General features: G+C 40.3%; 1 protein-coding gene across 1 annotated transcript in view; it reads right to left on the bottom strand.

The window, feature by feature from the left end:
- CLASP1 (cytoplasmic linker associated protein 1) overlaps positions 1-26,127 on the bottom strand; it is a 372,718-nt gene that overhangs the window by 80,370 nt on the left and 266,221 nt on the right. Inside the window, exons 20-24 of the mRNA XM_064287366.1 lie at positions 23,266-23,373; positions 17,057-17,224; positions 10,455-10,562; positions 2,882-2,985; positions 137-160 (exon numbers count right to left, since the gene is read on the bottom strand). Coding sequence (XP_064143436.1) covers positions 137-160; positions 2,882-2,985; positions 10,455-10,562; positions 17,057-17,224; positions 23,266-23,373 — 512 coding nt within the window. The remainder of the gene's footprint in view (positions 1-136; positions 161-2,881; positions 2,986-10,454; positions 10,563-17,056; positions 17,225-23,265; positions 23,374-26,127) is intronic.

Below are 26,127 nucleotides of genomic sequence, written 5' to 3'. Positions count from 1 at the left end.
CTAACAAAAGCTAGATTCAATAAAAATTCAGAATTTTGTTTACTAACATTTTTGGTTGTTTTCACTGACTCCTAAATGAAATATACTTGCAACAGAAAATATAAAGTTGTAAAACAAAAGTTAAAAGCACTTATACCTTGCTCCTGGAGTCTCCTAACAGCTGTAGGCAGGAAAATATTGAAGGATGGGGAAAAAGCATAGAGAATTATGTCAGGAGCATATGTAGGGATTGTTCTTGCAACAAAAGTGTACAGCAAAACATATCTTAGCAAACCAAAAATATAGGTTAGCAGGCATTTCACATCAAGCAAATAATAATAAAGAATGTTTTCAAGGCGGCATCTCCTGCCATCTCTTACAGGACTTTCCAATGCTTGCTGTTAATTCTTTGCCAGAACTCTCCTCACTGCAATGAGGCACATCTCTATCTGTGAGGTCTCGGTTAATTCTATTACGTATTCCTACAGTACATTCTCTCTCTGCCCCCTGGGGCTTCTATAAGGCGAGAATTCTGTGCCATTTCTGCACTTTCTCTTGTCCTGAAGCAGACCACTCTCAGGGACCAGGCAGTATGGACAAAAAGAAGCAAGGGCAGCTGGTTTATGGCATGAGGGTAACGGGAGCCAGGGTTCAAAGAAAAAGCTCAACTTAAGCTAAAGCTCACCCTCTCTTGCCCCATTCCGCCACTAGAACTCTGCGTACGGTCTGTTAGGCGGTTCTTTAAAGAACGAAGGATCTCCTCTGCCTTAACTGGAAGCCCCATCGTTTCCCACTCCTTTAACCTCCACTTCCTAGTGTCTCTGAGTAAATAAAAAACAGACTCCAAATGCGGCAACAGCTTCACAGAATTCTGTGCCAGCTCCTGACCTGCCAGGAAAACCCTTCTACACAGAAGGTGGATTAACAGCTAGCAGGAAGCCCTTGCCTGCGGGGAAAGCATCCTAGGAGGTGCGAACGGCCTGCTCAGGCGCTTGTCCAAGAAATCTGACTGAGCAAGAAAAAACAAGGGAGAGAGGGGAAGGGATGGAAGATTCACTGTAGCCACAGACTATGAAATTCTGATCAGAAGAAACATGGCTGGACTAAAAACTTCGGGATCAGAAAGAAGAATACTACATACATTTTTCCTTACAAGAAAATAAATCTTCAAACAGCAAAAGCAAGGCCAGAGGTCAGAGAGTTCTAAATAACACCTATTTCAAATGCTAAGCACATAAACTGGAATACCCACGAGGCTGTGTTACTACTAGCTAAAATGTATCTTTAAGAAGGCATTTTTAAAAAAACTACAACCTGATTCTACCAAGGAACTTTCTGCTACAACCACAAGTTAAGGGGCCTCTGATCATTTGACATTGTTTTTTTTAAATATTACATTCTAATCATTCAATAATACATTCCACCAGTCTTTTCGGAATCGACTTGACGGCAGTGGGTTTAGTGGGTTAGTCTTTACATCCTCCAAAAACTGACCTTAAAATTTAGGAGCATTTTCTTAATAATGACTTAAAGATCCATTTAAACCACCACCACAACAAAAAATGTATGGACCAACTAGCAAGGTAACGGAATAAATGCAAGAGTTTCAAACAGTAAATTCTATTACCTACTATTATTATAATATCTTTAGCATGCCATCAAAGGCTACTAAGAGGGTAAAGGAAGCAATACGCTGGAAAAAAAAGGAAATGCTGAAAATACACAGATTAAAAAAAAAACAAAAAGTCCAATGACATCTGAAAAGCCCAATGTCATCAAAACTTCCCTGGCACAGGAGCACAGGTAATATTTGATGCTAATATTTTCTGGAACATCAACTGTTACTTATGTGCAGAAGTAGATAATATAAATCTACCCAACATTTACACAACTTTAAGCTTGTCAAAGGTGATTCAGTCACCCAGTTTGCGGCAATCTCCTGTTGGGACTGAGAACAACGTGGAGGAGTAACTAACTCAGAGACTCCGTGATGCTCCCGTTAGGACTGAGGACAACGCGGGAGAGTAACTAACTCAGAGACTCCGTGATGCTCCCGTTAGGACTGGGAACAACGCGGGGGAGTAACTAACTCAGAGACTCCGTGATGCTCCCGTTAAGACTGGGAACGACGCGGGGGAGTAACTAACTCAGAGACTCCGTGATGCTCCCGTTAAGACTGGGAACGACGAGGGGGAGTAACTAACTCAGAGACTCCGTGATGCTCCCGTTAGGACTGGGAACGACGCGGGGGAGTAACTAACTCAGAGACTCCGTGATGCTCCCGTTAGGACTGGGAACGACGAGGGGGAGTAACTAACTCAGAGACTCCGTGATGCTCCCGTTAGGACTGAGGACAACGCGGTGGAGTAACTAACTCAGAGACTCCATGATGCTCCCGTTAGGACTGGGAACGACGAGGGGGAGTAACTAACTCAGAGACTCTGTGATGCTCCCGTTAGGACTGAGGACAATGCGGGGGAGTAACTAACTCAGAGACTCCGTGATGCTCCCGTTAGGACTGAGGACAACACGGGGGAGTAACTAACTCAAAGACTCCGTGATGCTCCCGTTAGGACTGGGAACGACCAGGGGGAGTAACTAACTCAGAGACTCCGAGATGCTCCCGTTAGGACTGAGGACAACGCGGGGGAGTAACTAAGAGACTCCGTGCTGCTCCCGTTAGGACTGAGGACAACATGGGGGAGTAACTAACTCAGAGACTCCGTGATGCTCCCATTAGGACTGAGGACAACGCGGGGGAGTAACTAAGAGACTCCGTGCTGCTCCCATTAGGACTGAGGACAACACGGGGGAGTAACTAACTCAGAGACTCCATGATGCTCCCATTAGGACTGAGAACAATGCGGAGGACTAACTAACTCAGAGACTCCGTGCCTCTTACCAAAGCATCAGCAACCGCAGCTTCCAGGTCTGTACTGCTGCTCAAAACCCTCATGGCATTCACAGAACCAGGGATTCTTCCTGGCTGGCCAAGCCCAAATCGGTCTATTGAAAAAACAAAAGCAAAAGAGGTGTCACTTTAATTCAGATTCTTCATTCTTTGCAAGGGCACATGCCTTTTCCCACCAACCCAACAGAGGTACTAAAAAATCTCTAGCCAATTTTAACTACACTTGACTTGTCTCCCTGTGGCAGAGTTTAAGTTGCTCACATTTAATGTTATCATGCCACAGAGCATCCTGTCAAATAAAGTTGTTACTAGTATTTTATTACTGGAAAATTTTAATACATGGAAGAGAAAGGGGGATTTTAGTTATGGAAAGGAGCTGGACTATAATTTAAGTCTGAAGCTACCTAGGCTTTCCCTCTGAAGACAAGTAGCTTTCATGTCAGGTTAACCTAATCAGAAAGCTTCATGGCTTGACAAATGAATTCTAAAGCAGTCAAAAGTTAAAATTTGAAACAAATGTATTAAATTGATTTGTGTGCAAATTTTCACTAGCGCCACTATCGTTAAACTGATATTAAGTTCCATTCGTTTTAGATACTGGTCCATCACGCCTGAGTCACCAACAATGGACAATGGTTATTTAAAAATCAATTTTATTAAATTCTTTAATAATCACCACAAAAATCCAGCATCTTCACTGTAAAACATTAATCATTCAGATAATATTCAGTATAAATTTTACCTGAATCCCTCAAAGGATTTATGAACGATAGCCTTTATACAAGTAAATTAAATGAAAGGAATCCAAAGAATTTTAAACAAATTTTAGCAGTTCAAACAGCTATTCTAATGTGTAAATGACCATGGAAATGAAAAGTAACTTTCTAGAGTTCCATTAAGTCAGCTGACCAGCCCTCCTTAGGAAGTGCTGGCCACTAAAACTACCACAGGAGAAAGTCAGTGTGAGTTACACTTTGTAAGTGTGTCACACCATCTCTGGTGAGAAATTCTAATGTATAAAAACCTTTGGAAGAAAAATGTTAAAAAATATTTTCTCTGTACGAGCAAATAAGACACTGTTTGGACAGAGAAAATATCTATGTTGGCCATAGTCTAGTAATGGAGCATTTAGAATAAAGGGGATGCTAATAATATCTGTTTATAGTATCTGTTTTATAGAAATTAATCTTTTCTATAAAATGATAGATTTAAAATTTTATATATATCACAAAACATCACTGACAAAAGCAGTGAACTTTAAATCTCTGAAGTGTTACTTTAGCTTTCAAAATGTTATACCTTCTAACACCACAGAAAAAGAATAAAACTTAAACACTGCTAGTCCAAAGCTACGGTCATGAATTTTTATAAGGAAACAAAGCTGTGTGTCTTACTACCCCCTTTTTTAATGCTGATCATATTGAATATCATCTTACCGTCACGTTTAAAAGGCAGTTCAACGTGCTACATAAACTCAGAAAAGATGACCACGAGAGCGGTCATACACATGCCTCTGTATGCACGTGGATATTTTTATCAGCTGGGACATGAAACAATTGTCAATTTGAGATTTATATTTTGTATACATGGCACAGTTTTATAAATTATCTTTGTTCAACTGTTTTTTCCATTAAAAAAGGGTGGATAGTAGGGGATTTATGAGGAACAGAATGAAAGTAATTCAGTTATAAGCCATTTAAAAATTACCCAGCATAAGCTTAAATAAAACTGATTCTTTAACAAAGAAAAATAAAAGGAAAAAAAAAAAAAAAAAAAACTCATAAGTAGATCTCATGCCAGCAAGTCTTGCTCCAGGGAAATACTTATCCTTCAGACACAAAATTGAACTGGAAGAACAATGCAATCATTCGGTGCTCCTTAAATGCATACAGCTTTGCCAAACACGGTGGCTGCAGATCGTTTATGTCACAGAGCCTTTGAATTTAAAACCTTAGGGGGGAATGTCTGTCTGGATCTAAGCAAAATTGTAAGCCTTTTGTTTCGTCAAACCAAAGTCTGTACTACAGACAGCCTCACTGCTCTGATACTACTGACAGTGCTCAGTTTTCTAAGAGATGGACACACGTACCTTGTCCCCAGTCTGGCCCATAGCATTCAGAGGAATGTATATATCAGAGTATACATAACTAAATACATAGCTGCCTTCATGTAGAAGAACAGAGAAATATCCGACTCAGTGAATTTGTCTCAGTTGTCACCATCGACACTCCACAAATTAATAAATTATACCTTATTCAACTGAGAAAACTGTGGTCGTTAGAGACTGTTAGCACATCAAAATGGTACTTGTTAAACCTGGCAAATCAATACATTATTTTATGCTTCCTTTTTGCCCCTAAGGCTAACCGGTGTATTTTTTGTATTGCTAAACAGAGCTGAGACAGAAGGTTTGGGGTCAGCAGGCTGCTAATGACTAGGTCACCTCTGGCCTGACCTGATCACCTGAATCTTAGTCTTGTTTTTCTATAAAATGTTTCAGATCAATTTATTTTCATAGATATGAAATTATAATTTGGAACATCTGGTAACTAGATAGTACCTCCAAATCATTACAGCCTGACACTAATAACTACCATTTAATAATTATTGGGAGTGAAAACTCCAGCGATGAATGGTACCCCGTGTTCCCACAGGGACCCTGCATGACACTTGGTTTTGCTGGTTGTTTTCCTAGGGTAAAGGGAAGGGAGGAAGGTTTCCTCATTTTTATTTATCTTAATGTAAATATAAACACTGGAGATGTGATATTGTCAAACAGGCTATAAAACATCTATGGCCTATTAACAGAACTATATAAACATTCAAGAACTGAAAAAATAAAAGCATATTGGGGGAAAATAATATGAAGTGCGTACATGCCAAGTGCTAGCCAACACTGATGAAAACAAACGTTAAATGGGTGTGAAGCCAGAACAGATGAAGAAGCCAAGTCATGCAGTTAGCACTTGTTCACCTGACTGGCCAACAGATTCAGCAGTGGAGAGAGCACTAGTGGACCTGGAATGACGTCGAGAGGCTGCAGTAAAAGGAACGGCAACACCCACAGGATTAACACAGAAGTAACCAAGACAGAAAACGCCACAGTCCGAGGGAAATACAGGGACTGCTACCAACAAGGCCATGTTTCCTCATGAAAAGAAACGGTGCTGGACATGAATGGACAGCAAGTGCCAATTCCCGAACTTCCACAGGAGCCTGCTGGCTCTCACACAGCTGTTAAACGCACAGGCACAACGAGACACTCCACGTGTGCATCAACCAACTCGGACTCTGGGTTTATAGTCACGTCATGAAGCCTACGTCAGCCGTTATGGAGATATGCAACATGAAGAACATCTAAAACCCAGAGTGGAAGAGCGGTCGGATGGACTGTTAACTCAGCTCATGAGATGCCTCATCAGTAGGTGATGCAGATGCAACCATGCACCAAAAACAAAAGTGCGGACATTCATGTTTTCTGAGCAGAAACGGAACACAATCGCAGGAAGGGAGCTTAACCACTGGAATTCCATCGTCTCCAGTCCGATTATAATGGCCGTTGTTTTGGAATCTACCTAACACGCACAAATGTATTAATTTTTAATCTCTGGCTTGTTTTAGTTATAATAAGTCCTACGGCCTTTCTTGGAGAGGCAGTTGCAGTACACTGGTTACAAGCAGCAGTTCTGTAACACAAGCGTGTGCAAATCCTGGTTGGACCACAACTAGCTGTAGGGCTTTGAGCAAAGTATTAAACCTGTCTGTGTCTCTGCTTCCTTGGCTGTAAAATGGTGTAAATAATGGCACTTACCTCTTGGGAGTTACTGAAAGGGTTAAATGAGATCATACATAAAGCACTTAAACAGTGCCTGGCACAGAGTAAACACTGGTAATAACAGCGGTTGGTGATGGCAGCAGTGGCTAAGAATAAACTCCAATTCACATTGTGACATCAAAATAGCATTTTATTAGCAAGTATTCATAGCACATATATTCATTCATTAACTTGAGAAATTATATGCTAAACTCTGTCCTCACGTAAAAGATGTTACTTTTGGAAATAATTATAAAATACGGACTTTACTCAAAACATTATCAACCAGAGTTCCATATGGCTGTTCTTTACCCCAGAAAAATGCAAAAGATAATACGCTTCCACTCACTATTCTGAAGAGAATACGCTGATTCCAGCACAGGAGACCCACCAGCCTAACGAGGGAACACTGGGCACTGCCGCCTCTCCCTGTCCTCTAACACCCACGCACTTGGTCACACACCTCTGAGTCTTCAATATAATCCTGTTTATATCAGCTCAATCGTTTTTTTTTTTTTAATAAATTATAAATGTGCATATGCGTGGTATACGTAGTATTAAATAGCAAATGTTACCTGGTCAATAAGGACAAATTTTTACCAGCGTGTAAAATGGAAAGAAAATTCCACCTTCCACAAGATGCACAAAAATAAAAATAAATTGACAATTTCTAACAGGTATAAAATTACCACTTTCTTTAAACGAGAAAGTTGGCACATTTAATGTATAAGCACACCAGTGTCTTATCTCAGTAGTTTACACCGAAATTAGTCTTTAAGTAATACCTGATGTGGAAATTCTTTCTAAAGTTGTCCTTTGGTTCTGTTTCAACAGGATATTCTACAGCAAATCTGTCCTGTAATGAGTCCTCTGTTACACTTACAAGTAAGCACCAACAGTGGACTCCAAGGGGGACCCACTTACACCAAAACCTGATTTACAGGACGACCTGGAGTGCTCAATTTCACTTGATCAAGAATTCTTTCAATGTAGCCATGTAAATATATTCATACTGTTAAAATGGTTCAAAACAATTTTATAATAAAATTATATCTATATAAAGAAATATTAACAGAAATGTAATTACCTTCATTTTGGCTTTTTTTTTTTTAAGTGAAGGCTGGCTAGATAAATTGATTCGAAGGGGCCCCGGCATACTATCTCACTAATCTGCAAATGGTATGGGAAATGGTTATTAAAATGAATGGGGAGAATGAGGGAACTCTGAAGAGAGAACAGGGCATAGAAGTTCTTCTGAGGGCTGAAACCTTCTACAGCTTATCTCCGAGTCTCCAGCCAGGAAATCAGTAATTTCAAAACCATCTCTGGAACACTCTTTACGTGCCTAACCCTGGAGATGCCTCACAGAAAGTGTTCAACACATTTTGGGAAAGTGATGAAAGGCAGCGAAATATCAGAACTTTCACAGGAAGCAGGATAACAGATGGGCTTGAAGTCAGACCTGGATTCATACCCTGACTCCATCATTTGATAGCTTGTGACCTTAATGTTTAAGTTCTCAAAGTTGCTTAATCTCCCTAAGACTGTTTGGTCATCTGTAAAAGAGGGATGGTAAGAGCTGTCCCAGGGGTGAGCAAGGAAGCACTTGGGATTATGCCTGCTGACTACTCAGAATGCTGTTTGGTAGATTCTATGAGCATTGTTGTTGTTCTTGCTGGACACAAGTTTTACGGGCAGCTTTAACCCGTGGGGGGAAAAACATGACATAAAAACGAAGCTCCCAAGATGTTAACCACTGCCTGATTACAACAGAAGACCCATAATGTCAGAGCCTGCTGGGAAAGGGGACGTAACTGCACCCCCATCTTCTGCTCTGGGAGGAACAATTCTAAATTTCCAAATCCTGGGTCTTCACCCAGACAATTAAGTAGATCTATTTGACCAAAGAAAGTGAAGTACAGTTAGACTAGATTACTCAACCCTGCAGGTTCACTTAGGACGTGAGGAATGCAGCACACTTTGTCTGTTCCACAGACCACGTGGGGGACTAGAAAGGCTGTAATCAGTATGTATCAGTACCTCTACCAAATAAAAATACCAAATTGCTTCTAATAGACAAAGTAAACAGGAAACAGACTGTTCACTCATAAGAATAGGCTGCTGGGAAGGCCAAATAGGAAGGATGCATAGTTATACAGCCTTAATTTAAAAGGAAAAATCACCAGTTCATTCAGCAAAAAATCATCCCAGTCACTCCTCCATTGTGGAGAACTCAGGCCTCCTTTAGCACCAGCTGCGGCGCCCACTCGGGTTCTCAGTCAGCATCTCCTGACGAAGTCACTGAGCCACCTAATACCAGCAGGGCTTTTACATCTGTCTACTTGCTCTTTCCAGAACCTCATAAAGAATAATGGGCCATAAAGAGACTTATCTAGGTTTTGATTACTGACACTAGTTGGGGAAAAAAAGAGAGAAGTGTATGCCATTAGAAGGAGACAGACAGAAGCAATTACTAAGACCTTATGATTTTACTCTAACTTCCCTCTTCGGTATTGACATGTTTATATTTAAAAGATCAATTATATTATTACATAATCAAAATAACAGACTGCTGCAGTCCAAGATTCCACATGATAATTTCAAAGCTGGGCCTAGTCTTTATAAAATGATTTCTACCCTTTGTTTATCAAGGGGAAAATACCCACCCACACAGCACTTAACATGGCAAAGAACTAAGAACAGTCACTGAAGTGTACACTAAGTACTTCTTTTTGTACAAGGAACCCCCTAAAGGGATGAATCATTTGCACTAGATAAAAAAGGTAAATCATATATCCATTTTAGTGAGAGGCAGAATTATTAAATATAAAAAGGAAAAGTAAATATAATATTCTGTAAAATACGCATTTTTCCCTCTTTGCCATGTTTTTCTTGAATCCTGGAAATTGCTTAAAAGCGAATTCTGACTAGGAGAACAAAAACGAAGGCAGGGACGGGGGACCCAGCTGGCGCCTGGTTGGTGGTCTGAGATGCAGCTCCTAGGAGACCTCACAGCAACCACATACCCTCATGTTTTGGTCCTAGTAGGGCATCTGGTTACGAACATCAAATACCCTATTGAGCCCGGGAGGATTAAAGTAGCTACAGAATTAATAATGTTGTAAAGCTTTACATTTGTGTTGCACACATAAAGTGGTTTGTCAAAAAGCTGTTTGTAGACTGCTTTAAACAAAGCATTGAAAAGATTTATTTAACAAAAGCAGACTAACACCTTTACTCTTGCTGCTTTTTACATTGAGGTTATCCCCCGCTTTAACTAAACTTTCATTTTCTAAAGGACATCAGGATAACACTTTTGTTCCTTCTTTAAATTGGATCATATATGGACCAATACCTGGTAAAATTAAAGACAAACTATAGAAAATCCATTACCAAAGATAAACTTTGGATTGCCTTTGCTTTTAAGCAGCAATTAGCTTTGGCTGAGTCTTGCTTTCTACTAGAAATTTCCCCACAGATGGGCTTGCCTGGTACAATGGGTCATAAATGACAACAGTACATAGCCAAGTGGTGCTTCTTCCTCTAATATATAAAAACTGGAAGGTGCCAATATCCAAGCATGCAGAGGGCAACAACAAAGGATAATTAAGGAAGAGGAAAGAAAGACGACGGGACCACAGGGCAGCAGAGGAGGGAAAGCAGGTCATTCCACCTAGCAGTGTCTTGGAAAAGCACTTGGAGCAGGGGAAGGAACTCTTCACTCCAGAGTTGGGACCTAAGTGTACTCACCAAGTGGAGGGAAGCCCCGAGCAGGGCTTGTATCTCGGCTGCTCTCACGGCTGGTATCGCGGCTGCACCCCTGACTCATGCTGGGTCGAGGGATACGGCTGCTCCGTGCTAGTGTGCAGCATGAGGGGTTTCAGAGAAGGTGAACAAGTTTAATGAAGACAGAAAAACTCAGAAACGTCAGTCACATTCCGTTCACGTAATTATGACATTGTCCGCGCTGGGAAGTGTTGATGGCTGGGCCACCTATCCACCATGAGGTCACACTGACTGATGGGCCAATAGCAGAGGGTCTGGATAAAAACCTGATTATGCTCAAAGCCTCATAGAACTACAAATGTTAGTATGAAGGTGAAACAACACCTAAACATAAGAAATGAAATCTTCCCAAGGACAAATTGGCATAAGAAAGCACAAAAGCAAAACACCTTTTTAGAAATGATCCGTTTTTATGGCTGTACCAGACTTCTCTACAAGAGGATAAAAGACCAAATCTGTTTTCCTGTGCACTTGGTTCTTAGAAAAACAATTCAATTTGGATTACAATACAGTCAGAATAAAGGGTCTGGCAGCTGAAATCCATGAACTTACCTAATTAAAACAAGGAGAGTTCACTTCTCCCAGCCTGTCCCTCTTTACAAAGAGAAGTCATGAGGGCTGACACAGCTAGAGAACCTGGCCTTTCAGATAAATGTGCAGGGGCTTCACATGGAAATACTGCATTATTTAAACCAACATATGTAAAGAAGTGGGGCGGCTATCCCTTCATTTCCTGGTCCAACCTCTAATCCCTGCTTTTCCTTGGGAATCCAGAAAGATTTACCTATGCCCTGAGTCTACGACATGTGGGTTGAGAACCCCAACATTTGTGAAAGATCCCTCCACTGACCTGAGAACAGCCAATTACTTTATGTTTACCTAAGGATAAAGTTTCTTATTCCCACTTTACACAACACTGAGACTAGGAGACACGGTTTCACGAAAAGCCTAAGATCTAATAACAGTTTAATAGTTTGGCCATGAAGCTCAGAAAAGACCACTATTTCTCAATTTAATTTGAGCAAACAGAATTACCTTAGCAAAATAGTTGGAAATGGCTATGCATACTAAATACATGCAGGGAGACTGCCTAATGCAATAGCTGATGGGGACAATCTTTCCTTCTTGAAAGAATCTGCTAATTCTGGCCGGGATGGAAATGTCTTCCTCTCAAAGATTTTAGCAACAATAAACTTGATTCGCCATGTGTTCTATGTTGTGGTGAGCATTACCTACTGTTTCAGAGCAAAGGTAGATTTACTGTATGGTCAAACTATAACAAGAGTATCTTATAAACCAGAAGCATGAACCTCCAGGATAGAGAAGATTAGGGAGGTGAGATACCAAAGCGACTTCCTGTTGTGCTAAGATGCTCAGTGCTGGAGTTGAACAGGACCCTAAAGGTATGCAAGTGATGTCCGAATGCTTCGGTCTGCCTTGGCAAGGCAAGGTCTAGCACAGGAATGTAATCCGAGCAATCAGTCAATACAGGGCTTCACTGGGGATCCTCGAAATCTCTAAACTCTCCTTTACTTTAGTGACACAGAAGCATTGAGTTTTCACTACAAGTAGCAGTGACCATTTAGTCAGCAATTCTTGATAAAATTGTAAATGGTTCCTACAATGAGGGCAGCAGCAGGAAGTGTTAAATGCATAAAAAGGTCTGAAGTTTCTACTGAGCTCCACCAATACATGAGAAGTTTCCTGGAACTGAAAAAGCAACCTTGCTCATCCTTAGGAACCAAGACCACAAATGACCTCTGCAGTTCCATGCTAGCTCACCAGGCCAGCCGCTCAGCCTCTCTGGGTCTCAGCCCCTCCTTAGGAGAGTCAGGACCAGGAAGGAGTCCCGCCACTTCAGGAAGAAGCACACTGTGAGAGCACATACTTACACAAGGTGTATGAGCTCCCTGCAGAAAGGCATACGTGGAAATCTTGTCTGATTCCGTTTCTACTCCAACAGACATAATCAAAAAATAATGAACAGTTCTGCTATTTTTTCAGGTACGTGAATGCTTAGGTTAGCATCTTCTTATACTTCTTGCTTAACTACTTCTGAATTTTTATCCAGTCCCCAGCCCCTTCCTTAAATTCACACAGATGCTGCACCTATGGGAAGTCTTTGTGCTCTCTCCCTGGGCTATGGCTATCCGTGAAGACAACAAAGAACTTCAACAGGGATAAGCAGACATGATCTTAAATAACAATATGCATAAGCTCTTAACAAGGTCTACCCTCCTAGTATTTCACAGAAAAGAGTTCATTCACCCATTCATGCTGGCTGGCTCCTTTAACCTAGGGCTTGGTAGGAGCATACAGGAAAAGAATCGTATCTCTTTACAATTTTATAAAAATCTGCCCACAAATGCCTCAAATCTCACTGAAGTTCATCGAATGGTAATATCAACAGTTCAAAAGTAGGATAATTTGGAATACAAGAGGAAAAACATCACTTCCAAAGAGGAATCTACAAAGAGGATTTAAAATAAGTCTATAAGTACATTATTTTTACAAAAGCTAATTAAGTATGTAAGAGGGGCCCTGGTGGTGCAGTGGTTAAGTGCTCGGCTGCTAATCAAAAGGTCGGCAGTTTGAACCCACCAGCCGCCCCTGGGGAGAAAGATGCGGCAGTCTGCTTCTGTAGATTTACAGCCTTGGAAAACTTATGGCAGCTACACTCTGTCCTATAGGGTCGCTGTGAGTCAGAATCGACAACAGGTTTGGATTTTGGTTGGAATTAATGAAGTGGTCGAAACTAACGAACACTAAACCAGCGTTACCTTATCTTGAGTAAGTGCCGCAACTTAACATTCTAGGTCACAGTATGTTACGGAGGAGAAGGCCTAACAGAAGAGGGAGAAACGAAAACAGTACATGCCATCTGAACTAAAAGTAGTATCTCTAGGTACAACTCGGGTCATGCTTATGTGAAATGCTGGGGAGTTGGAAAAATCATTTGATTGGTTTTCATTTCTTGATAGACACTCTACTTTCACAGTGTCTTAATGGTAATCCTAGCTTTTCCCTTTTAGGGAAAGATCTGGTAACCTTGATCCTACTGGAGCACACATTAAAGCAGAACCACAGGAGAGTCAGTTACGCCACCAGACGTCAGAGCCATAAAACGCTTCCCCGGACGCTCTGTGTCGTGGACTTACTGTACACCGGGAGTCTAAGCTCATAGCTTCCCTGGACACTCTGTGTCGTGGTCTTACTGTACACCGGGGAGTCTAAGCTCATAGCTTCCCCGGACGCTCCGTGTCCTGGTCTTACTGTACACCGGGAGTCTAAGCTCATAGCTTCCCCGGACACTCCGTGTCGTGGTCTTACTGTACACCGGGAGTCTAAGCTCATAGCTTCCCCGGACACTCTGTGTCGTGGTCTTACTGTACACCGGGGAGTCTAAGCTCATAGCTTCCCCGGACGCTCCGTGTCGTGGTCTTACTGTACACCGGGAGTCTAAGCTCACAGCTGGAATGCAACACTAATTCTTAACTCTTTGAAAATATTTTTAACTTGGAAACAGAAGGAAACAAAAGGCTGAAAGAACTTCCTAAATATAATGCTATGTTTGCTATTTAAGTGTTTTTATCTGTCAAAAACAGAATAAAATACACAGAAATGAAACAACTTAAAAATATTTTTTATCCACTTGGTTGCAACACTTATGAGGGAATAAACTGCCAAGAAAAAAGCATAGCTGGGTTTTGTTTGCTTCTGGGTTATCTAACAAGAATTAATCCTGTTTTGCTCAAGAAATCTTAAGTGCTAAAGAAGAGTCCTGACATTGTTTTTAATCACAAAAGAGAAAATTCAGTAAAGAAAAATAATTTCAAACAAACAAAAAAAGCATAGTTGAACAAAATATAAATTATAGATAACTAGAATTTATTCTCAGTGCAAATTCTAAGCCTAGCTAAATTACCAATGAAACTCTTGAATTAATTGCTTTGGAGATTTATAGAAAGTATTCTTTAAAAATGCTCCCCCTTGTTCTGAATGGAGCCCTGGTGGCATAGTGGTTAAGAGCTTGGCTGCTAACCAGAAGGTAAGCAGTTCCAATCCACCAGCCACCCCTTGGAAACATTATGGCTCCTCACAGGGTCGCTATGAGTCAGCATCAACTTGACGACAACAGGTTTGGTTTTTTGTTTTGTTTTGTTTCGAGTAATTATTTTTTAACTTGCTATTCAATGAACTGAATGTTTCGATATATACCCACATACCCAATAAGTACTCAATGATTCCATCAGCATACCATCTAGTACTAAAAAATACTGATATATTTGATCCCCAATAAAGTGGAATCTCTAAGCAGTACCATAGGAATAAGGAGTGGAAATTTTATGCATATATTTCTCTGTGTGTATTCCTATAAAAATGCAGCTACTTAAATATTTTCTTTAATCACAACTATATATATGACCTCGAAGTTTCACATATAACTAATACCTTTAATGAACATAAAGGAAATAACTTTTTCTCAATAATAATCTTCAATTTGGAACTCTCCCGAAGGGAATGGGCTCCTATTTAGTTCTTACTGATGTTTCACAGGACTTCCTCTTTAAACGCTTATAAAATGCTGTTTTTCAACCACACAGAACATGAACTTCATAGTTAGTTAAGACTATGAAATACCAGGTCTTAGAGGTATATTAGATAACCAAGGCGGGTTATTTCCCAAATTCAAGAAGGTAAAAATGGCATCTTAATGAATAAAAAAGCAGAATCTCCAACAAGAAAGTATTTTTAAAAACATGAAACTAACACGGATTGCAAACAGTCACCCTATAAACTTAACAATTAGCTGAAACTTCACGAACAGCTGAAACCTCACACCTAAGATTCGAAATCAAATGTGTTTTCCAAACAAAATCAGACCCAAACACAGATACGTCACAGCATCAAATCTAGACCTGAAATTTAGCTATTCGAGCCGTGACATCCACGTTCACATCCAGCTCAGGGACCCTGTCACATAATGCAAATAGGAAGCGGGTCTTACGAACAGTGAACAGATAACAACTGCTTGAGTGTATTTTTTACTTGCTTTGGAACTGTTACTTCAAACCAAATTCTTTCTATTTCTACTTCTTAAATATCTGCTCTGCTTCTTGTAGCTCTGGGGGACTTCATCACTCCTCATCTGAGTTATTACAACAGTCTGCCTCTGGAAATACGGGTTTCCTTGAGCTGGATTCAACCAGTCCCTCTCCTCTATTCCCGTTCTGACAAACTGTACTGCAGCCAAATGAATCACTTGTGGTTTCCAGAATGTACCTGGGCGCTTCTGCACCTGCAGAAACCCCTTCCCTCCTCTCTGCCCACCCTGGCTAACCCCACTTGGTACTTCATTAAAACAGAACCTATGCTGGGAAGACTCCCTAAGAAGGAAGTCTGAGGGGATGGGTGTGAGCAAGGAGCCTGAAGACACTCCTTTTTTGTGTGTGTGTTTTTTTTTTTTTTTAAGACACACTGACATACTACTGGTCATATTGTCTTATATTTTCATCTCTCCCCAACAGGACACAAGCTCTTTGAAGTCAAAGCTAAATCTTTTTCACTGATCTTCCAATTCTAAGGCCTAACAAAGTATCTGGTACGTCAAAGTAAATACTCAGGTAAAATTTCTGAGGAAAGAAATGAATAAATGAGAGGAAGATAAACGAACAGAACTTAAGAATACAGTGCTCTTATTTCACACTAACAGGTTTTCACCTTTAGATAGTAGATAAGGATGTAAGATAGAAGAGTAGGAACTTAAGACTTCTCATAATATATTACGGAAGGCTTCCAACTTTTATTTTAAAAAAGGTAGCATATTAATAGATTTTAATAGAGTAAAAATCTTTAAAATGTTAAGAGTAATACATGTAACTCTACACACTATTACAAAGAAACTAAATCCTGTAACACATAAATAAATATTATATATTTGGTATTCATCTATTCTCGACTTCCATGTTTAAACAAAATTCTGTCAAAAGTAACTATAAATATCCATTTGTAAATATATGTGAACGGTATATGCACATGGTAAAGTAATTACACATACATATACACACCTATATTTGACCGTATGCATATGGTCAAATATACACATTTGACTGTATCACTAATTAAGCTACATAAGATAAAAATCAAAATCTGGACCCTACAAAATTCTTTTGAAAATTTACACAGCTTAATGCTACTAAGTGCTAATTAGTGAAAACAATATCAAATGGAACATTGCTTCTAATTGTCATGGGGAAAAAAACCCTGCCTGTTTACCCAATTCTGATGTTTTGCAATTGATTGTAAAACACAAAAGCCTACAATGACGCAATTCCTTCCCATGGATTTGAATAGTAAATTCCACATATCTTCCGTGACTGACTGCAACCTCAACATGCTATAATCTGTATAAAGTAAAAATGGAAATGTCTTTTTAAACACAGCCAAAGTAACATATTCAGTTCAGAAATAGGTCTCTATTTTCTATATTACACATGGTCACCAGAATGCAATCAGAATTGTGACTAAGTTGGTAACAGTACTCCAAGGTCTTTGAGAATCCTTACCTAATCCTATTCGATTTGGGCTTGTTTCTCGGCTACATCCCTGACTCCTAGGAATCTTGCTTCGTTTTTCTGAAGAGGGTGTCACAGGTGGGCCTCTTGAGGGCCCCCCAGAAAGTCCACTGTAACCACTTCCCAGCAATTTCCCTGGGGAGCTTGACCGGCTGCCAGCTAAAAACCAAGCAAAATAAAAATGAGTAACAAATGTAAATCCTGGAATTATAATTATTTCAGAAACTAGTTTACACAATAATTTAGATGAAATGCTAAGAAAATTGCTTTTTAATTGATGGTAGTATTTACAAACATGTGGGCACATAGAAGAATACCATGGAAACAGGGAAGGATCACTGATGGAGTTCTAGAAAATGAATACAAAGTTTCTGATTCAAAAGTGCAGGCTGAGTATCAGGAGTATCCTTGTTCTACAGTGAATCTGTACAAATAACCACAATATTTATCTATCATTTTGTTTTTATTGTATAAAACAGTTAATGTGGCAAAAGACAAAATTTAAGTTTAACTGCTCAGAGTAAAAATATAACTATTAGATGGAGAAAATGGGTCCTAAAAAACTTCATCAATCTCACAAATGGAAGAAAAAGGGGCAGGAGGAATGAAGCACCTAGAAATATGGTAAATGAAAACCGCAAAATAAGATGATAGAAATACGCCCAAACGTATCAGTAACCTTAATAAACATTAAAAAAAAAAAAAAAAAGCTAGATTAAATTCATCTACTAAAACACAGAGATTTTGGGCTTGTTTAAAATCACAAAATAAAATTCAATTTTCTGTTCTTATAGGAGACAAACAACATACCTAAAATAAAATAAACAAAAAGCATTTTAAAAAGACAGAGGAGATTTCACATGATAGAGAATAATACTCCCTGAATATACCTTATTTCTACGCAAATAACACACATCTTTTACATTTGTTTGCCAAACGCCCCCTCACCCTGCAAGGTTATTTTCGTAAGCATGCTATACTAATTTTTTTTATAGCAACATGTAAAAAAACTGCAGGGGGAGGGCGCCGTTGGCAAACCAATGTAAAAGGCATGTGTTATTTGTGCAAAATGACAGTATATAATCACAAACCTTTATGCTCCAAATAATACAGCTTTAAAATAAAAAATGTAAAAATGATAAAAATATAGGGAAAAATTAAAAAGCTGTAATTACTAATATACCTCTCAGAAAAGACTAATGAGAAATAAGAGACTCATATACCTCTCAGAAACTGATAGATCAAGCAATCAAAATTACATAAACACCCACTCCTCACTTACTGACATGGTTAGGTTCCAAAGACCAGGTTGTTATGTGAAAATCGGTGTTGTGTGAAAATGGAGGATGACTACATCATTACATAACTGGTAAATTATATCATTACATAAGTGCCAAAGCACTTAGAACCATGGCCCTGCCCAGGTGACACATAACCATCACAGCCTGGGTTAGTTACTCTCATCTCACACCTCAGCATTCGTTACTGCCGTACATATGCAGTTAACGCACAAAATAGACAATAGATTTTTTACTATTGTTGTAAATATGAATGTCAGATAACGAGACAGTCAATATGTGAGGAGTAGGTGTACGTAACACACACACACACACACAAATGTTTCTATTCTAACCAGTAGAATGCACATTCTTTCACATTTCACATGAATATTACAAAAACTGACTTTGTACTAAATCTCAAAGGAAATTTCAAAAAAAATCTGCAAAAGTAGAAATCACAGAGCACTTTCCCTGAGAAGTGTGCAATGAAATTAGAAAATAACAACAAAAAATATGGCTGGTAACTTTTATTAATGGCTTAGACACTAGATACCTATATAACCATTTTCTTGTGGGACAAAATTGAGAAAAACAGTGGTTTTAAGCATCATGGCAATAAACCAGAATGTAGATCAGATCTCCCTGAGAGGCAATAGCCTAAAATGTAAAGTTCACATTTTTCTGTTAGGATACAATGACTCAAAGGAAAAACCTTTAAAAGAACACTTACCTGGAAATGATACATAGATCAGATGGATAGATTAGATGAAGGAAGGAAGGGAGGAAGGGAGTAAGGGAGGGAGGGAGGGAGGAAAGGAGGAAGGGAGGGAGGGAGGAAAGGAGGAAGGGAGGGAGGGAGGAAAGGAGGAAGGGAGGGAGGGAGGAAAGGAGGGAGTGAGGGAGGGAGGGAGGAGGGAGGGAGGGGGTAAGGAGGAAGGAAGGGAGGAAAGGAGGAAGGGAGGGAGGGAGGAAAGGAGGAAGGGAGGGAGGGAGGAAAGGAGGGAGTGAGGGAGGGAGGGAGGAAAGAGGGAGGGAGGGAAGGAGGGAGGAAAGGAGGAAGGGAGGGAGGGAGGAAAGGAGGGAGTGAGGGAGGGAGGGAGGAAGGAGGGAGGGAGGGAAGGAGGGAGGAAAGGAGGAAGGGAGGGAGGGAGGAAAGGAGGGAGTGAGGGAGGGAGGAAAGGAGGGAGGGAGGGAGGAGGGAGGGAGGGGGTAAGGAGGAAGGAAGGGAGGGAGGAGGGAGGAAGGGAGAAGGGAGGAAGGGAGGAAAGGAGGAGGGAGGGAGGGAGAAAGGAGGAAGGGAGGAAAGGAGGGAGGGAGGGAGAGGAGGGAAGAAGACAGAAGTACCATCATTCAAATCAATAGCCTAGGTGACTACTGACAAAAATTAATACTTTGAAATGATTTTACTACAATTTAAAGTGAAACTTAGTGTAAAACTACTAATTCGCATTACCGTGAAAAACTTGCCTCAGGGCCTATTAATTTTGCTACACAATAAAAAAAAAGGGAGGAAAGAAATCCATTTCAAACTCTAGAATTAGAACGTACAGAAAAAATGCAGATAGATCAACTAAGCTCACAATAAAGAAAGAAATTAATATTGTGCAGGGACTTGGGATGAGGGAGTACGCAGAAAAAACAAGGCAAGAGGAAGAAGATCTTACCGCCAGCAGGGTTAGCAGATCTGGATCCTTGATTAGGAGAGCAGACCAAGGACAGGCAAAGAGCGGGTTAAAAGACAATAAGACAACGCAGAGGTCAGCATGCAGCACAGCAGAAATGTCTCTGTTCACAAACACGTTAACAAAACACTGACTATGGGACTGGTTCTTCTAATTGTACTTTTGTACTTACATTTATTTTATACGTATCATACTCTATTAGTACTTAATTCAGATCTGCTCAGGGAACACTTAAGAGCCTGCAACGTGCCAGGCCCAGCACTAGGCTGGAGAGATGTAGAGAACACCTGCCCTGCCGCTCCCCACAGCCTGAGGCAAATGACTGTGCCTTGCTCATCTGTGTCTCACTGCCACCTTACGACAGCGCCTACCACACAGTAAGTGCTCAGTAAACATCAACGAATTGAAAAACTGTCACTAACTAGTTCCACCTGAATGTCCTATCACTGCCCGTAATTCTCAAATATCTGAAATATGCCCACTGTTAAGAGCCCTAAAACTAACATTAATGAAATGTACTATTAAAGCAGAATTATGAATTCTAGTATATCTACATTTGTAATATATATAAATGTGCTTATATTCACCTCTTAATAAAATAATTTAAAAAATATTTCATTTATATGCCTAAACTTACAGTTCAGTCTTAATAATCATTTGCGAGGGGAATTCAGTAAGTGGAGTAAAACTGAAGAGCTTTTAAAGTGGAGCCCCAAGGCCAGGTGCATTATTTCCCTAAGACTGAAGGCTTAAAGCTCTGTCACCACCCTTGACTCTGACTATGAAAAAACACTTTACTACTCTTCACCACCTTCTAAGCAGAGGTAGCATACGGACTTGTAAACCTGCAGGGTAAAGAGGGAAATGCAGCACTAACCCACCTAGGGACACAGGGCCCTGGGGATGACAATGCCAATACACAGGAGACAAAGAAATGTAAAACACTGTTCCACCTCATTCTCCAAGGAGGGACGAACACTGCACAGATAGAGTTAGGCATTTTTTATTCAACTCAGTGATTATATTGACCTATAGGCTGAGGCTTGAACATTTTTTGTTTGAAATAAGATGCGGTCCATATTTACCAGGTGGTTACCAGAGTGTTAATTATGTCTGTGGCTTGTGGCATCACTAGGATTCTACAGAACAACCAGAGCTGGGGTGTTGCTGCCAAGGTAGATTCTGGCTGTACCTGCACACCTGATATGAGTGAAAATCCAGGTGGGTTTTATAGGAAATAGAGAACCCTTGGACTTAATAAACTCAATCAGTCTGTCCTGTCTTACATGCCTCAGCCTACAAAGCCCTGCCTGGTCTTCTCTGCTGAGCTTACTGAAGTGGACAGGGATGAAGGCGGGAGTGTCAAGGTGGCTCAAGCTCCGAGAGCGGTCTGCAGATCGGGAGCAATCAGGGCCATAACATCTGCTGCAGTTGACTGATCGTCCATTACATGTCAGGTTCATAATTTTTATTAAACCTTCATGATAGCCCTATGAGGTGGGTGTTATTATCACCCATTTTACAGACAGTGAAATGAAGGCTCCCAAACCAAAACCCACTGCTGTCACGTTGGTTCCAACTCATAGCGACCCTATGGGACACAGCAGAGCTGCCCCCACAGGGTTCCCAAGGCTGTAAATCTTCACTGGAGCAGACTGCCGCATCTTTCTGCTATGGAATGGCTGGCGAGTTCGAACTGCTGACCTTTCGGTTAGCGGCCAAACACTTTACTCACAGTGCCAGCAGGGCTCCCTAAATGAAAGCTCAGAAAGGGTAAAAGATTTGCTAACATCATACTAGGGTCAGGATGCAAGCCCAGATTTGTCTGGACCCCAAAGCCCATGTTTTTTGTACATTATACTACACGATGCAACCTATCTCAAAAAGATCCTGCCGCCTCACCCAAGGCAGCAATCTGATCTTCCTCTTTCTTTTCAGAAAGGGCATGAGCTTTTTTAAGACGAGGACCACTGTTAACAAAGGGACATGAGAAGTATCTAACTTCAGAAAGTGGTGAGAATGGTGTTCCACGTACTAAGAAAATCCAACATGTGGCTGCAAGCACGCACCAGCTGAAGAGTGCTGTGCTGAGGAGCCTGAGGAACGGGAAACTCTTCCTCCATCACGCTCCACTTGCCCATGAACACTCACAGCCAGCTCCACTAAACATGCAGATGGAGCGGGCTACTCAGAGTTTTGTGTAACTGGGAAGTGAGATACCAGGGTTGGAGTCTAAGAGTACTTAAAAACAAATTCATTCCAGCTATGGCTGCTTTCAGGGCTGAGGCTAATAAGCCACCCAACTAACTTAACATATACAATCAACAATGGAAGTGGAGGCCACTGGGAAAAGCAAAAGCCCACACTGGCAAGAAAACAGGCACAGGCTGTAAAGGCTAGGACGGAGGGCTAAAAGGGAAGGGCTTTTAATGCATTTACTGATCGCTGAACGCCGACACTGACAGCCATCTCCCTAGGTACTGCTCTTGAATTATGCCAGAAGGGCTCCTAACAATAGAAAAATGAGTCATATTCTAGATATGTTTCAGTCTGAGGCTTGAGGACAGGTCGAGAAACTCCTTTTTCTTCTTTAATGCTTTCTAATACAAAATTAAAATCACCTGAAAAAAGACATATATAAGCATATGTTATGGATTGAATCATGCCCCCTCCCCCACAAATATGTGTTTTAAATTCTAACCTCTAAGCAGGATTAGTGTAGGGTGTGTCTTAAATTATTATCTTTTGACATAGAAAGGAGATTAAACAAAAAAGCAAGCAAGCAAGTAGAGATGTGGTAAACTGATGCCAAGCCGCACGGTGATCTCCAACAAACCAGGAAACAAGCTGAAGAGGTAAGGACCCTCCCTAGAGCCAACAGAGAGAGAGAGAGAGAGAGAAAGCCTTCCCCTAGAGCTGGCATCCTGAATTCACACTTCTAGCCTACTCAAGTGTGAAAAAATAAGTTTCTGTTTGTTAAAGTCATCCATTTGTGGTATTTCTGCTATAGAAGCACTAGATAACTAAGACAACATGGAACACTCCATTTTGTAAGCTTACTCGACAAACATCAAGACTCACATTATCTTAAGAATCACAAAAATGTTTTACCCCTGAAGTCACTGTACTTAAGTGCTTTAGAAAAGAATGCCTAAATGTGATACCGTACAATTTTCAATGACAGAATGGTCTGCTGAATAGAACAGTGATAACAGAGAGCAGAGAATACACTTCTTACGCTGGGACTGAGAAACCACTTTAGCACGGCTGCGGCCCCGACTATCAGAGGGCGTAGAGGAAACACTGGTGGCGCTCCCAGAGCTCTGTCGTCTTGTGCGGATTCGACCTGCAGGACACAGAATAAACAGAGTTCCCATGACATTTTCAAAGTAAGTGTCACTTAAGAAAAGAGTCGACACCGTGGGTAGTGACAGCCAACTGCACGGTGGGACAGGAGCTTCTATGTGAACCTCAGTCCCGGATCTCCTGCCCAATTTCCTGCACACACACACGCCACAGACACACGGCCAGCCTGAGAGCCATGACAAGTGAACTTTTCCAACACTTACGTTTCAGTTACTTTAGCACGTTACATTTTCAGATGTTGTGATACCCTGTTGTGATACACTGAATTTTGAGCAATTTTTCCATAGTTATTTTCAGATTAGATTCTTTCTCTTTTATTGTCTACAAATCTGTTAAACTTCCAAAGACAGAACAGAAAAATATTAGCCGTTATCTTAAATATACTATAAAAAAAGTAAACCCAATAAAACCTTCCTAACTCTGCAGTTAACAAAAGCTACAGCTATCTGAAGAAAAGTGTTTTGATATGTAGCATTCAGCTTTCATGTTAAAGCATGTATGTCAACAAGTTCCTAGGCTATAAAGATGACGTCTAAAAGGCCTGACATTACGAGTACCTGAAGAGATGTTGGCCTAAAATGAATCCAATGTTGTAGGTGTATATTAAAAAAAGAATTTACCATTACAAATAAAGCAATCTGTTATCTCTACTTATTAAAGTGTAACACCATTAAAATAAAAATGAATTCAGAAATGCAAAATCACTAGTTATCAAACCAATATGATTAGGGCTCAAAAACTGTTTTTTTTTTTTTTTTTTAATATAGGGCTTCTTCTGGTTTCAAGGGGGCATAAAATGTCTCTCCTGCCATAAGTTCAATCAAAATCACAATCTGATGAGGAAAAATGAACCAGTTTCCATTCCCAGCGCCTTTTTATATAGTTCAAAATCACGTCCACCCTATCATCTGGTAAAGTTTGGAGAAAAGAAATGCAGAGAAACAAACCCTAAGGCTTGAACGAAGGTAAGGAGCAGTAAAAGAAAGCGCACCATAAAAAAAAAAAAAGGAGAATGTGGCAGGACCAACTCAGAAAAGGAAGGTGAGAATGGCTGTGCAACTCAAAAAATATAATCAATATCACTGAACTGTACATGCTGAAGGTGCCGATCTGGTTTATGTTCTGCTGTGTATATTCTCAACAACAAAAATATAATGAACTATTTTTAAAAACTAAAACCAGAATCAATCAATGAATTTTATACCAGTTTTAAAAAAGATTTATGCACAAATTCTAGAACCAAGACTCCTTCACAACAACACCATGAAGTAATTATTCCCATTCTACGAATGAGGAAACACAGAAACGGGGAGTGAGTGAACCTGCCCAATACCTGCGCCCGTTTGGTTAGCCCAAGAATGAGAACCCAGTGCTGTTCCAGGCAGCCAACCAGGCAAAAGGAACATGGGAAAAAACAACTCCATTTACTTCTACGAAATAGGCTACAAAAGGATTTTAAGAAAGTAGTGAGGGCAGGCATCCTTGTCCCATGCCAGATCAGAAAAAAAATTTATAAGTATGATATCTCAATACTCCCCTCCAAAAAAAAAAAATCCCAGTGCCGTCTAGTCGATTCTGACTCATAGAGACCCTATAGGACAGAGTAGAACTGCCCCATAGAGTTTCCATAGGTTAAAAAAATTCATTTCTATTCCTAGTTGCTAAGCATTTTTGTCATATAATGCTTGCTGAATTTTTAGATGCTTTGTCTGCATCTTTTGAGATAAAAGGGATTTTCTCCTTTAATCTATTAATGTGTAATCTATGTCTATCAACTTTTAAAATACTAAAACATCTCTGCAGTCTTGGGCTAAACCACACGTCTGTCCACGACGTGCACGCACACGTAAGGCTGTCTGCATTGTACTTTACCTCATTCTGATACTGAGGTTACATCAGCCCATAGAACTGCCCAAAATCACAATCTGATGAGGAAAAATGAACCAGTTTCCATTCCCAGCGCCTTTTTATATAGTTCAAAATCACGTCCACCGTATCATCTGGTAAAGTTTGGAGAAAAGAAACGCAGAGAAACAAACCCTAAGGCTTGAACGAAGGTAAGGAAGGTAAGGTAAGGAAGCCAGGGAACTATTCCCTCCTTTTCTAAGTCCCTTGGAAACCTTGGTGGCATAGTGGTTAAGAGCTATAGCTCCTAACAAAAAGGTCAGCAGCTCAAATCTACCAGGCGCTCCTTGGAAACCCTACGGGGCAGTTCTACCCTGTCCCCTAGGGTCGCTATGAGTCAGACTGACTCAAGAGCAACAAGTTTGGTTTGATTCTTTTGGTGAGTTCCTGGTAAGACTGAAATTATTCAATGCTTCTTACAATTTATATAACCACCTGAGCCTGGTAGAGAGTTTTGGGGTATATTTTCTATTTTAATAATTACTGTTGGGTGGTGGAGTTTTAAGTACTAATTCAAAACTAAGAACTCAAGTTATTTCCTTCTTTTTGAGTCTATTTTGGTGACTAATATTTTTCTACACATCAGTAAAATTTGTATTCAAGATTGTTAACATAAAGTTGTCAAAGTTTTCTTCTATTTCTTTTTAAAGTTCTACTGCGCTCTGCCTACTTCATCAGTCCTAATAGTTTATTTGTATCTTTTCTCTATTTCAATTGACCTTTCTGATAGTCTGCCTAAGAGCACTGACAATCGGATCAAATTTTTATTTGTTAATCTTCTCTTTACAAAAACGAAAAACAAAAACCCAAACCTGTTCCTGTTGAGTCG

Source organism: Loxodonta africana, chromosome 6 (assembly GCF_030014295.1).
Source record: "Loxodonta africana isolate mLoxAfr1 chromosome 6, mLoxAfr1.hap2, whole genome shotgun sequence".
NCBI lineage: Eukaryota > Metazoa > Chordata > Mammalia > Proboscidea > Elephantidae > Loxodonta > Loxodonta africana.
Note: the sequence above shows the minus strand (reverse complement) of the source record. Positions and strands in the feature narration are given on the sequence as shown.